Source organism: Danio rerio, chromosome 1 (genome assembly GCF_049306965.1).
Source record: "Danio rerio strain Tuebingen ecotype United States chromosome 1, GRCz12tu, whole genome shotgun sequence".
NCBI classification, from domain to species: domain Eukaryota; kingdom Metazoa; phylum Chordata; class Actinopteri; order Cypriniformes; family Danionidae; genus Danio; species Danio rerio.
Genome location: NC_133176.1, coordinates 18193043 through 18207826, shown reverse-complemented (window position 1 = coordinate 18207826; position 14784 = coordinate 18193043). Strand labels below are relative to the sequence as shown.

Here is a 14784-nt window from a genome sequence, read left to right as displayed (position 1 = left end):
AGAGTGCAGTGTGGTCTGCTGACTGAGAGCATTTTAATTCTTTCTCTAAAATTCTAATACCTCAAAATGTATCTCTTTTTATATGCAGGGCCATAGTTTGCGTTACCAGCAAGAAAAGAAAGGGTGAAATAGGACAACCTTGACATTTGCCCCTCTTGATTTCGAATCATGATGTTGTTCCATGTGATCATTTAATTGAGCTGTAACAGTCTCTGTCTAAAGTTTAAATAGCCTTTTAAAATGTTTTAAAATCTTAAAGCCAAAAAAATGAGTCTTCAACATAAAACTATCATCAATTATATCAAATGCAACAAATAAAATACAACTATTATCCAAAATAAATTTATTGTAATCAATCAAATCTAAAATGAGTCTTTTATGATTGTGAAAGTGTCGCCCTTTCATAAACCCTGATTGACATACATCAATAGGGTCAAGACACTTTTTTATTCTTTCTGCAAATATATGATGCAAAAATGTTTGCTTCATTATTAAGGCTTCAGTAATAAAGTTATCAAACCTTGTCTTAATGTTTTATTTAAATAACCTTGCTGGATAGCCTCTCTGAATACAGCTAACAAAAATGGTGCTAGTTCCTTTTGAAAAGATTTATGAACTTCACTAATTAAACCATCATTCCTAGATGTCTTATTATCTTTGAGTTTGTTGATACAATTCAGTAGTTCATCTAAAGCAATATCTTAGTCACACATTTGAACTGAGGACTTTTGAACGTCTTTAACATATTCTAAAAATGACTGAGCATTACTTAATTGGTTATTTGAATATAATTTCTCATGAAAGTCTGCCACATATCTTGATATTTCTTTAACGTTTTCTACTTTCTTTTCATTGATATTCAGTTTGACCACAGCTGTTAATTCTGCATTTCTTTTTTCAATATTAAAAAATACTTAGTATTCTTTTCTCCTTCCTCTAGCCATTTTTCATTGATCTAACGAAGACGCCCTTTGCTTTATATTTTTTAAATTTTATCTAATTTTAATTGTTTTTGCATTAATTTCTTTTTTCCTTCTTGATTTAGGTTATAATTTCCAGAGAGGCGTATAATTTCACATATTTTTTTCTTCCTTTTCTCTCCTATATTTTGCTATTTCGTTTCCTTTCCTTATAGCTGAAGTTCTAATGTTAAACTCCATTAGTTCACAATTATTACCAATATTATTAGTTAAATTTGCCTCATTCCGGCTATTTATAAATAAAAAAATAAACTTTACATCTGTCAATATATTTTTGTTAATTTTCGGTCCGTGAACTGCACTCTTCCGTTTCCACAGTTTCTCCATACACTCTTAATTAATAGAATTATAATATATGGCAGGCTTGTGCTGCTGTGTAGTAACATAAAGCAGAAACGAACCGAAAGACAAGAAACAGTAAAGTCATCTTTTATTGTGTAAGTCATTGTTTTGGTCACTCCCCCGTCTGTCTCGTGGGTTTGCGCAGATCACCAACCGTCACGAGAATCCTCATCGGCACTTCCGCGTTCGGAGAAGTCCGAGGACAGATCGGTCTCATCATGAACAACAGATTAAACCTGTGCTTTTTCATTCTCTCTTATATGTGTATGTGCTTGTCTGCGCAATATGTACCACCGGTAAGTCACAGCTTATGCTTGTTGTTGATATTGACGAAACAGTTGCTTGTTTACGGCAACAATATCCTCATATCTCATTTCAGATTTGTGTTATTGGGGATTACAGTGATTGCGAGACTGATTCGTGTTAGTGTTTATACGACACTGCTTTGTTGTATAACTTAAATGACCTAGTTAATGGTGTTGGTACAGTTAAAAAAGTTAAGGAGAATAACCAACACGACAAATATGCTGCAAAACTGAGGTATAATTACTGCTGTTTATATATTTCAGTTCACAGAAGATTGCAGAAGTGGCATGTATCCTCCAAATGGCCCCACGTAAGTATAGTAACTGAAATTATGAATTATACAGTCGGTAGAAAGTACTGTCAGAGTGTATTGTGTTATTACACACTTCCTCTGAACACTTTACCTCACAGGTACGTGTAGTGTATGTAAAATATAAATAAAGCGAGCAAATAAATACACACGAGAGAAAAAGAAATATATGTCACTTAGATAATTAATAACAGTGTCAGGTGTTTTGTAACAATAGGGTTGGAAAATCATCATTGTTGTGCAATAACTTGTGCATCTTTTTACATTACATTTTAAGTGTTCGTTTTAGGGTACTTGTTATTATTAAGTAATAAACTTACTTTAAGAGTTTGGTAGGAATGCTCCAATCAGAATTTTCTAGGGGATATGGAGTACCGATTCCTTGTCATGATGATCGTCCGATACCGAGTATCGATTATGATGCTTCAAGCTTTATATAACTTTGCCATTGCATAAAGCACATTTTCCCTCTAAGTATGAGATCTTGCCTTGCCTGAGATAATAAATTAAGCATGTTCCATGCATGTAATAGTCAAAAACAATTTTACAAAAAATTATAGATAGAACAGAAAAATGGTAAGGAAATATTACTAACAATGCAATAAAAAAAAAATTGCTCGTGTTGTGGTGCTGCTGATGTATATCTCGGATGTGCACATGCGTCTTCCTCTGCTTGTAAATCGTAAACAAACACTTGATCGTGAGATCGGCCAGATCAGCAAGAACCGATCGAGTCGTGAAATGTGATTATCGGCCAATACCGATCTCCAGCGGATCAATCGGAGTATGCCTAGTGTTTGGTTTATGGTTAAGTGCATTTAAATATGGATAATTTACTATTATGATCATGTCTGCACATGTTATTTGTGACAAGGACCCTGTAAAAGTAGATATTTTCATTATTTCACATACATATATATATATATATATATATATATATATATATATATATATATATACACATACAGTTGAAGTCAGCATTATTAGCCCCGTTTTTTCCCCCATTTTCTGTTTAACGCAGAGAAAAAAAAATTCAACACGTTTCTAAACATAATAGTTTTAATAACTCATTTCTAATAACTGATTTATTTTATCTTTGCCATGATGACAGTAGATAATATTTGACTAGATATTTTTCAAGACACTTTTATACAGCTTAGTGACATTTAAAGGCTTAACTAGGTTAATTAGGTTAACTAGGCAGGTTAGGAGGGCTACGCAGTGGCGCAATAGGTAGTGCTGTCTCCTCATAGAAAGAAGCTCGCTGGTTCGAGCCACGGCTGGGTCAGTTAACGTTTCTGTGTGGAGTTTGTATGTTCTCCCTGCGTTCGCGGGATTTTCTTCCAGGTGCTTAGTTTCCCCCACAGTCTAAAGACATGCAGTACAGGTGAATTGAGTAGGCTAAATTGTCTGTAGTGTATGAGTGTGTATGGATATTTCCAAGGGATGGGTTGCAGCTGGAAGGGCATCCATTGCATATAAAATGTGCTGGATAAGTTGGCGGTTCATTCCGCTGTGGCAAGAAAATGAATGAATGAATGAATAGGCAGGTCAGGGTAATTAGGCAAGTTATTGTATAATGACGGTTTGTTCTGTAGACTATTAAAATATATATATAGCTTAAAGGGGCTAATAATATTGTCCTTAAAACTACTAAACAATTAAACTAAATATACCAATAAAATATATATTAACACATGAAAAATTATACTTTTGTACCAAAATGTCTTTTTTTCTAATAATTTGAGGTATTTAATTATGGAACAGTGTAAATAAATAAGAAATTAAACCTAATACCACTTTCAGTTTGATAATTTCCTATAAACGGTATATATGTACTTTAATAATGTAATATTTCCATGTAGGTTTAAAATTTATTAACACTTAAAAAAAAAAAATCCGCATTGATTGTGAAATGTGTATATCCAAGCTTCTTTAGAATAATATAAATGCTTAAAATATACGTAAAAATGAGCAAACCTTTATTTGAATCTCTGTTTGATTTAGATTTAAAGGTGACGTGTCCTGGTACACTGTTGATCTGGATTTACCAGCAAGCAAAAGATGGACAGATGTTATTTCAGACAAGAAGACTGAGGTGAGTTCACATACCTTTTAATACCTTTCATACCTGTTAATTCTTCATAGATGACTCTCCTCCTGGCTTTATAAAGGAATGAACTATAAGTCCTTTTTGCATTGACCAACAAATTCACTGCTCTTGTGAGGTTTCAGATGAATTTTGTGAACTGAAAAGCACCATTACACAAGAGCTCATGTGCTTTTTTCCTTCAGATGGCGAGCATGATTCAGGCCATCAGAGATCTAGCAGACGCCTTTGTTCCCAGCGGGAAGCTCATTCAGCTGGTGGACAAGGACTTGGTGAATATTAACAATCTAACACATCTCTTTGCACACTGTAAAACCCAATAAGTTAAGGGAACTCAAACAATTTAAGGATTGCCTAAAACCATTTAAAGAGATAAATCTCCCAAAATCGTATTTATTTCTTAGTTTCTTTCTTCTGTTGAACACAAAAAAAGATATATTGAAAAAAGCTAAAAACTGTAACCATTGATGTCCATAGTAGGAAAAACAAACACAATGAAAGTCAGTGGTTTCAGTTTTCTTCAGAATATATTTATTTGTGTTCAGCAGAAGAAAGACACTCATAAAGGTTTGAAACGTGTAAAAGATGAGAAAATTACAGACTTTTTAATTTTGGTTGAACTAGCTCTTGAAGTCAAAAACTAATATACTGAGTAGAGCAAACTTCCTCCATATGATCACACACAATTTGAATGAACTATAATGCCATTTCAATGACAATGTAAGCTTGTCAAACTGACTACTTTATGAGTTTTGGAATCTCAGTTTCAGTTGATCAATGTCTCTTAGTTGCATCAAAGGAGTTAAATGGTATATTCATTATAAATCATTGTTAAATGCTACACTGTAAAACGAAGTGAAGTTTATTCATAAACAAATTTCGAGAGGATCACGTGCTTATGAATGTTCACAGCTGTTTCAACTTTAGCTAATGACTGATTATCCTATCAGACGATCCTTAACTCACTATAAATAACCAGACTTTTCTTATCTCAATATCTTCGTCTTGAAGAAACCTCCCCATCCAACCCTACTTTCCCTCCTTTCAAACGGGCGTCACGGTGGCCAGCGATTAGCGCTGTTGCCTCACAGCAAGAATGCCCCTGGTTTAATTCCTTTCCAAACCAGACGGCATTTCTGTGCGGAGTTTGCTCGTTCTCCCCATGATCGCGTGGGTTTTCCCCGGGTCCTCCGGTTTCCTCCCACAGTTCAAAAACAAGCACTCTAAACAATTAATCAAAATACATTAGCTAAACTCTGAGTACACCTTTCAGCATACATAACCGACACTTAGCTACAATAAGCAAGAAGGGGAGTCATCGAGATCTACCTGAGCTCAAACTCCCCTCTCGCCTTGCAACGGGAGGGAGCCCAGGGCTCTCTCCCTGCACGCCACAGCACGCCAGACTAGCTTTACTATCAATCATCAGCTTAGTGTGAACTCTTGAAAGAAGTTAAGGGAACTCCAACCATATGATGCTAAATAATGATTACTGAAGTATATAGCTACATCTCAACATGGGTTTAAGATGAAAATCTATTTTCAGGAATGAAAACCAATAAACCTGTAATATCGTATTAATAAAAAATGTCTAATGTCTAAATGTTGATAAAAAACCCTTTTACATTATATACAAAAGACGGCTGCTAAAAGATCAATGTCTAACTGTAGTATTTATACATAAAAATGCACATTTATAATAATGACTGTTTGTCGACTGTAAAAGTCTATTTAAGCAAAATTTTGGGATTGATTACTCTTATCCATTTTAATAAGTACATTTCAGCATTAGCATGTTGTTTCATTTTACATAAACACATACAAACTCTGAATGATGATGGAATATTATTTCATAACTGTTTTGACTTTGTATTTTCACAAAAAGTTACTTTAAACATCACAATAGACACGTCACTTTCATTTAATGTGTTTTCCAGACATATCAAATCACTTTTGTGACTTTCATTTGATCCAGAGCTCTATTTTGTGAGGCAGTGTAAAGTAATGTGTTCTGTTTTTCAGCCGTTAATGGTGGACACTCTGCCGTACCCGTTCAATGAGGAGATCCGGGGAATCGCGTCTGTCTCTGGTGTTCCTCTGGGTATGAAATGCACAAATCTATAGCATTACGTTCAACTCTGTTACATTAAATAAAAGTTAAATCCAAAATGTGCTCTGTGATGCAGGAGAGGTGGTGCTCTTCAACATATTTTATGAGGTGTTCACTGTCTGCACTTCTCTGGTTGCTGAGGACGTCAACGGTGAGAACATCATCAGTGACAAAACATGTCTTATATATGTTTATTTAAAGATTTGATCAGTTTTTAAAGGACACCAGGGAGTGCTATGGGGTCTGTAAAATGAATTAGTGTTCTATGTAGATACATACATTAACATTTTAGTAAAAAATTATTGAATTCAATTAATTGAATAATGGGTGACACGGTGTCTCAGTGGCTAGCACTGTTGCCTCACAGCAAGAAGGTCGCTGGTTCGAGTCCCGGCTGGGTCAGTTGGCATTTCTATGTGTAGTTTGCATGTTCTCCCCGTGTTGGCATGGGTTTCCCCCACAGTCCAAAGACATTGCTGTAGGTGAATTGAATAAATTAAATTGGCCGTATATCGCAGTAATGGGTTGCAGCTGGAAGGGCATCTGTTTCATAAAACTTATACTGGATAAGTTGGTGGTTCATTCCGCTGTGATGACACCAGATTAATAAAGGGACTAAGCCGACGGAAAATGAATGAATGAAATTGGCGGTAGTGTATGTGTGTGAATGAGTGTGCATGGATGTTTCCAAGAACTGGGTTGCAGCTGGAAGGGCATGTGTAAAACATATGCTGAATTAAGTTGGTGGTTCATTGTGCTGTGGTGAGACCTGATGAATAAAGGGATTAAGCTGAAGGAAAATAAATAAATGAATAATCAAATATGAACAAGAATTACATCAATAAATGATGCCACATTTGCTTAAATCATTTGTTAAAACAAGCCTATAAATATAGATGAGATTAGATATAATAATGGTGCCATTTAATAAAATAGTTAATACATGTGTAATTATTGTTTTAAAAAGAAACAAACTATTTTTCAAATATCATTTAAATTTATTTCTAATATTAATTTTTCACAGTATAAATTGGATCTTTATTCAAGACTTGATTCTCTGTTGCTGCAGCCAGGTTTATTCTATGAGGAAAGCTTCCCCACTGGCGAGTTTTAAGATGTTAAAAACTCTTCTTTTTCAGGTTGCACTTTTAGATTCTTGATCATTCCAATGTGTTTATATTTTATCAACGTTGAATCGTTGTATTTTATTTCGTGTTTGATTTTCTCTGCTGTCGGAGCGCTTGGGTTTAAGAAAATGATAAATAAAAATAAAAACGTATTATTATTATTATTATTACTATTATTAAGACACCATTGAGATGAATTTTACGTTTTATGATGTGGTCCCTCTCCTAAAGATGATAGTATTTGGGGGTACATTGAAAACGTATGGTAACCTATATAAAGCATATACTACTACTCAAAACTTTAGGGACATTACATTATTTAAATCCTGTTTCAGCAAGTATTAATTCAACTTATTAGAAGTAACAGTGAAACATGATGCTGTACAATATTTAGAATTTTTATAAACACTGCTCTTTTGACCTTTTTTACTCGCCAAAAAGCGTGGTTTCCAGAAAATAAATATTAAGCACAATTGTCAACTAAAATAAAAACAAAAGTTTATTTAAATGATTTCTGAAGGATCATTTGACACATTTTTTATCAAGTGTCTTTTATGTTGCAAAGATTATTGTTAAGAACTAAATTGGCTGTTGTGCATGAATGTGTGTGTGTGCGTGTGAATAAGAAATTCGTATGGGTCTTTTCCAGTACAGTTCTGGGTTGTGGCCACTGCGTAAAAACATATACCAGAGTAGTTGGTGGTTCATTCCGCTGTGGTGACCCCATATAAATCAAGGGCTAGCCTGAAGGAAAATTAATGAAATATGCATAAAACTGTTTTTTTAAATTGTATTCATTCATTCATTTTATTTTTGGCTTAGTCTCTATTAATCAGGGGTCGTCACCGCGGAATGAACCGCCAACTTATCCACCTTATGTTTTACATAGCAGATGCGCTTCCAACTGCAACCCATCACTGAGAAACACCCATACACTTTCACAATATTTAATTAAAGCAGTATTGATGAGCATGAAAGACTTATTTAGAATCAAAATACATTTAATTAAAATCCTACAGTTCCCAAATTACTAAATGGTACTGTACAACACTGTATAATATCAGAATACTTGTGAAATGCCGTAAAGTAAAGATCAGTTTGTTTTTAATGTAGGCAATCTCATCCATGCAAGGAACCTGGACTTTGGACTGTTCATGGGGTGAGTTTTACCATTTGTTTTTACCCTTCTTCCTCAATTCATGCACACTCATTGACTGAACAAGACTTCATATGATGTGTGTTCCTCTCTTTCAGATGGGATTTAAAGAACAGGTCTTGGGTCATCACAGAGAAGCTGAAGCCTCTGGTTGTCAACATAGACTTCACGCGAAATGGCCAGACGGTCTTCAAATCCACCAATTTTGCAGGATATGTCGGGATGTTGACCGGCATTCATCAGGTAATCACAGAGCAGTCTTTGAGGATATCCAGAATAGCGACAGGAGACAGAAGTGACCTTTTGTCTCAGCTGTTGTTTTTAGTTTCACTTCTGCATTTGAACAGGAAGGATTATTGTGAAAGCTCGGACTGTTGGTCACTGATCACATTGCTCGTGTTGTTTTCTTTACAGAACTCGTTCACTCTCACTATGAATGAGCGATTCAGTCTGGATGGAGGATACATCGGTGAGCTCCTTTATTCATCTCACTGACTGCTGCTGAGTCATGTGGCACAAATATGTCAAGTTTAAGGCCACAAATCACTTTTTTTAACCTTTAAAAGGGGAATTTTATAACAATCCAAAATCAAACAAAACGTGCTCAGGGGTAGCTTAATTTAATGTGTCGGTGCTGTTTGGGTAAGGTATTCGTCAGAATTTACAGCAAAAGTAAGTCCAAGGCACTCAAAAATGTGGAAAAAAAATTCAAAAGCTTTTATTGACATGGCTATTTTAGCAATTTTAAGGAATATTCATGTAAATAAAAGGCGTTTCAAGTGCATTGAACTTATGCTGGGAATTTTATAACCTCATTAAATGTCTTTTATGTGAAATACAATTACTTTAATCAGAAATCTGTATGTTATTAATAGCAATAGAATTTATAGTTTACAAGCTGAAATATACATACAACTGTACAAAACTTGTATACAAAAGAACATTTGGGTGAAATTTATATTATGACAAACTTTTTTTTTTGCCCTTTATGTTGAATTTGAGGCATAATTGTTTATTTTAGTTGCTTTTGATTCCTCAATGGTCAAAGTTAAATGTTCTTTCTGGCACAGTGTTATTATTATTATTATTATTATTTTTTGTCTGTTTTAATTGATGTGTTTAAGGGTGTGTGTTTTATTATGTCACATAGTTGGTTGAATGAATGCATGTGGTTATTGTTATTAAGTGTGTGTGTGGTGTGAATTACAGGGATTCTGGAGTGGATCTTGGGAAAGAGAGACGGCATGTGGATGAGTTTCCTGACTCGCTCAGTGCTGGAGAATGCAACTAGGTTTAAAAAAAACACACGCACGCACGCACGCACAAACAAACAAACATACACACACGCACACGCGCGCACACACGCACACACACACACACACACACACACACACACACACACACACGAATGGATTTTTAAACATTCTAATGCTGAGTTTTCATAAATTATGCGTTTACAATCACTTTATAACTTATTTTAAATAATTATTATTTTTGAAACAGATAAAGCAGTAATAATGTTCAATTATAACTTCTGTCCTGTAGTTTATTCCTCAAAGCTCCAGTGTTCAGTGTCACATGATCTTTCAGAGAAAATTAATTTGCTGAATTTGGTGCTGCAATAATCACTGAAACATTAAGCAGAAAAACTTGTTTTTAACATTTATAATAAGAACTATCAGCTATAACTGAACCCCAAATCTACATATTAGAATGATTTCTGCAGGACCGTTTGACTCTGAGCACTGATGTAACGGCTGCTGTGAAAAAACATGTTGAACATTGCAGTAAATTACCCTTTGAAACATTATAAAAACTTTTAATTTTCTTAATCTTAATTCACAGATTTGACTGGTAGAGGAATTATTGTTTTGACCCTCCTTAAACTGAAATTATAATACAAATACATGTTTAAATCTTTATGCATATGTAAATATGTTTTTGATACTGAACTATGACAAATGCAAAGACGTCTCCTGAGTATTTAATAATGATGATCATGTTTTGTTTTAGTTATGAAAGTGCCAAGGCTCTGCTGTCTGATACTAAGCTGTTGGCTCCAGCCTACTTTATCCTGGGGGGAAACCAGTCGGGTGAAGCCTGCATTATCACCAGATCCAGAACACAGAACATCAGCCCGCTGGAGTGAGCTCTGCACCACTGATTTAGTCTATACACACATCTACATCAGGGCTGTCCAATCCTGACCCCTCTGCTCTCTTGAGTTGACACTTGTGTTATTATCAGGGCCAGACAGAATCTGCAGACTTTTTTTTTCCTTTTTTTGTACAGAATTTTGTATAAAAAAAAATCTGATTTATGCAGAATGATTTTGTGAGTATTATAACTGAAAATTTTAAGTATATGAAATAATAATAAAAATATTAAAACTTTTTAACTTTTGGTTTACAATGTATAATGTATCATAATCAATTAGATCCTCTAATTTGGTAAACATAGCAAGTCTCTCATATATTATATTGTCATTTTAGTCAATATTATTACTGGAGTTGATTTAAAAACTGAATAAATATATATTTACACAATAAATAGACTCGATGGGCTAAAACTTGCAGATTTTTGCGCGCACTGATTCCGGGCCTAGGTATTACTCTGTGATCACTGAATTAACCCTCTGAAATTTAGATGTACTACATTCGTCACATAGTAAATGTTAAATGACCTTCTAGTGTCAGTTTCACTTTCATCCACAAATCTTCTCCCGTGGCCTCGTGTAAATCTAAAGTGTCAGTTAGAAGTTGTTTGGGTAATTGTAACTAATCTTTAAAGTTTCTGTGAAGTACTTAAGTGTTTTTTTTATTTTATTTGGCGTTTAGGGAAGGAGCTTAATTCTGCTGGACTGAGGTCTTGTTGGTCTGGAGTGAAAATCATTGTAGTATTTTGGTTTAATATGATATTGTCTATGCATTTCAGGCTGAATGTGAAGAATGGCAGGTGGTATGTGTTGGAGACGAACTATGACCATTGGAAAGAGCCTCTGTTTTTAGACGACCGCAGAACTCCGGCTATGAAATGCATGAATCAGACCACACAGACTGTAAGTTTGGATTTGCAGACTTGAGAAAATAGAATCATAATGTTAGAATTTTTATTTTATTACTTTAACTTCTTGCGATCTTCTTGCAGAATATCTCAGTAAAGACGGTTTATGATGTTCTGTCCACCAAGCCAGTCTTAAATAAGGTGGGTTCTTTATGTATTTACACTTTTAATTAGTTAAGTTTAAAGCACTTATAATGCCTGGTTGAATAACACTTTTCATTCTGGTGCTGTGCAGTTGACCACATACACTACTCTTATGGAAGTTTCTAAGGGAACACTGGAGTCTTTTATTCGTGACTGTCCAAATCCCTGCATGCCCTGGTGAAGAACTCAAGACCATAGTACACTTCTGCACTCTATCTGCAGACAGCAAAATATGATGAATGTGAGTGTCTCTGTTTAGGAAGGGAAATAATTCTAATTTTAGCACTGTTCAAATCAGCAGTCTCACATTTTAAAAGGTTTGCAACATCTGATTCAGAATCACATGAGCTTTGTTGGGTATATAATCAAGCTTAACCTGTCAAACAGGTTGAACAGCTTATTTAACACAGGTCTAAGGATGTGTTATCAAACAAAATGCACTGAGAATGTTTATTGCGCATGACATATTGTACATAATTTTTAATCAAAGTTTTTTGGATGTGATTGTATCTTTTGTTGTTTTTGTAATGATATATTAGCTTCTGGAAAATGCAAGTAGAACATATTTCAACTTGATAATCAACACTACTGGTGCCTTAATAATAAATCATTGACCAAAAGATATTAATGTTATTGCACATAATAAATTATGTAATATTTATTGCTTTGAGGGGGGGTGTGCACGGGGGGAGAAAACAACTGCAGGAAAATGGTAAAAATCAATCTTTTATTCGTTTTAAATCTCAATCTAAACATTGGAGAATTACACGAGGTGAAATGGGGTGAGAACCCAAGCATTGGCCAACATGCCTTAAAAAAGATCCAAATAAAAGCAAGAGAACATTTAAAAGAGTGCAATAAGAAAGGACAGGACAATGCATCAGTGCTAACATGTGATTCTGCTGAATCCCTAATGGTTTTCAATGTGCAGTCTGGTTCATGTCAGATATATTTAAATAGGGTTATTTTCATTTCTGCTTAATTTTGTCCTGAACCAGAGAAACAAAAGATCTATTGTCCTCTTTGTATTTCATTGGCAAAAATCACAGGAGAAATGCAAAAACAAAAGCCTAACCATGCCAAACGTAGGAACACACAAATGTTCTGCATCCCTTAAACCACAGCCGTTGAAGAAGCTCAACAAAGAGAAACACAGAAAAAAGCACTTACAGACTACAGAACCGCTTAAAAGACAGACAAGAGCCCGCTTCAAGACATCATCTACATTCTCCATAAAACTACTTACAGGTGTAGAGACTTCTTTGCCGTCTCTTGAACTGTTAGATCACGCATGCTGACAGGCTGATTCGCTTAGCAGTTGTTTCCAAGGATTCTTAGGGTATTAAGCTCATTAAACAGTAATGCTGCATGAAAGATGGACTGTAGTGTAAGACTGAAAGATCATTCTCATGCACTCTGGGCTCCAATGGTTTCTGCAATCAAAAAGAAAAAGAAGGTTGATGATTTCATTATCCAAATGTGTGACAAAACTAAATGTGCTTTCCCACTTGATTTGATGGCCTGGGGGCATATTGCAGAAAGTTTCTTATCTTAGGTCTTTACTTTTGCATATTTGTTTTACAGAAGCAAATCTTAACTTGACTTGGGATTCTCATCTCGTCTCTAGTTGGGGAATCTAAAATTTATGCCAAGTTTGACAATCAATTTGCAGGTCTGTTACCAGGCAACCAACGCTGCAAGCTGCTAAAAAGTTAACAAATACAACGGATCATCAAAGCCAGGGGAAATAACAGAACTCATACAAACTGAAGGCATTAGTTACTTGCACTACAACCGGTAATGCTCTGTGACGCTTTGTTGTTCTCTGTAATGCTCTGTGTTAATTGTAATATGTTGCGCAGCGGCCTAAAATGACAAATTAGTAATTTTGTCATAAAAAACTAAGATCTTAATGCAGAGTTCAGACTGCATGATTTTCAAAGTAGTCATTTCACAGCATGACTATCTGGGTTAGTGTTTCGTCGCTGCTTTGTTTACACTGCAAGATGGATCAGAAACTGAGGGTTTCACACTGCATGACTTTACAATAGGAAGAATCGCCGGCACCTTTGTCTCAGTCCGAAAACTACATCTCTCACTACTAAACACACGCAAGAAGCAGTGACATGAAAACAACACTAGGTAACGTAGTATATATTTTGTTATTAACTATATAATAACAAAAGAAGCCTTTGGTGAGGTAGAAAATGTACTTATTTTGCTCACTTGGCTCACCTATTAAAGGGAATTAGCAATTTCTCCTCAACTTTTTTCTGTTTTGAGCCGGTTGTGGTATTGCTCAGATAACATGTCAGACAGACACGGGTGCTCCTGCCAAATTTACACTGGTTTTTCCTCCATTTCTAAGGTCCAAATAGACTGAAAATAAGCGATTTTAACGTATCCCCCATCATTCCGCTGCCCTGCAGATACCCATACTAGTAGATGCTGCTCTCTCATTGGTTGTAGGTAATTGCCGATGTTATTTTAAATCAGAACACATTTCACATGACATCATTTAAATCGCAGACGGGTCCAGATATTTAGCATGCCAAATATCTTACGAGTGTCGGCGACTCAGCGGTGATTCTCTCAGATCTTTGGTAGTTCATACTGTATGATTGTTACTCATGTGAACGAGCACTGATTTGCCTGTAATTTCAGCTATTTGTCTGCAATTTCTCAAAACCTGTTGGCGAGTCAAAATCGGGGCTCAAATCATGCAGTCTGAACTCAACACAAGTGTCCTCCAAGAGTCTGTCTACTATTAAACATCTTCATTCTTTATTTTGAATCATCAGTAAATATACTGCCACTGCTGGACAGCACAAATATAAGTGTTTTTTCACATTACCTTTCAAATTATTTTGAAGTTAGGACAGCTGTCGGGTTGCTCTTAAAAGTTAGGACCGTTTTTAGGATTTTTTTTTTTTTTTTTTTTTTGGTCAAGTTAGGAGGTTTCTGTTTTGCTACCTTTATATCTGTACTTAAAATAAAACTTAGAAAATGCTGTTCTGTGATAGATTAGTACTAAAATGAGGTGCTAAGTGAAATTGGTTACCAAAGAGATCGGATTTTAAAGTTAGTTTCTGTAATACAACCCTAGGTCTCAAATCAGGTTCGACCGACAACATAT

The 14784-nt window shown here is 35.1% G+C and overlaps 2 protein-coding genes across 52 annotated transcripts in view; one reads left to right on the top strand and one right to left on the bottom strand.

The window, feature by feature from the left end:
- The first annotated feature begins 1523 nt into the window (after positions 1-1523).
- On the top strand, positions 1524-12268 carry asah1b (N-acylsphingosine amidohydrolase (acid ceramidase) 1b). Its single transcript, NM_200577.1, is given in 14 exon segments — positions 1524-1618; positions 1892-1938; positions 3946-4036; positions 4234-4320; positions 6071-6149; positions 6235-6309; positions 8399-8444; positions 8540-8684; positions 8856-8910; positions 9651-9732; positions 10455-10586; positions 11376-11499; positions 11589-11645; positions 11740-12268. Coding segments are annotated over 14 exon segments (1188 nt in total). The 5' UTR covers positions 1524-1540; the 3' UTR covers positions 11830-12268.
- An 88-nt stretch (positions 12269-12356) lies between these two features.
- The window catches only part of pcm1 (pericentriolar material 1), a 30922-nt gene continuing 28494 nt past the window's right edge, over positions 12357-14784 (bottom strand). For all 51 annotated transcript variants that reach the window (XM_073910709.1, XM_073910806.1, XM_073911821.1 and 48 more), the window contains 1 exon segment: positions 12357-13081. In XM_073910709.1, the coding sequence (XP_073766810.1) occupies positions 13056-13081 (26 nt within the window). In that variant the 3' untranslated portion in view covers positions 12357-13055.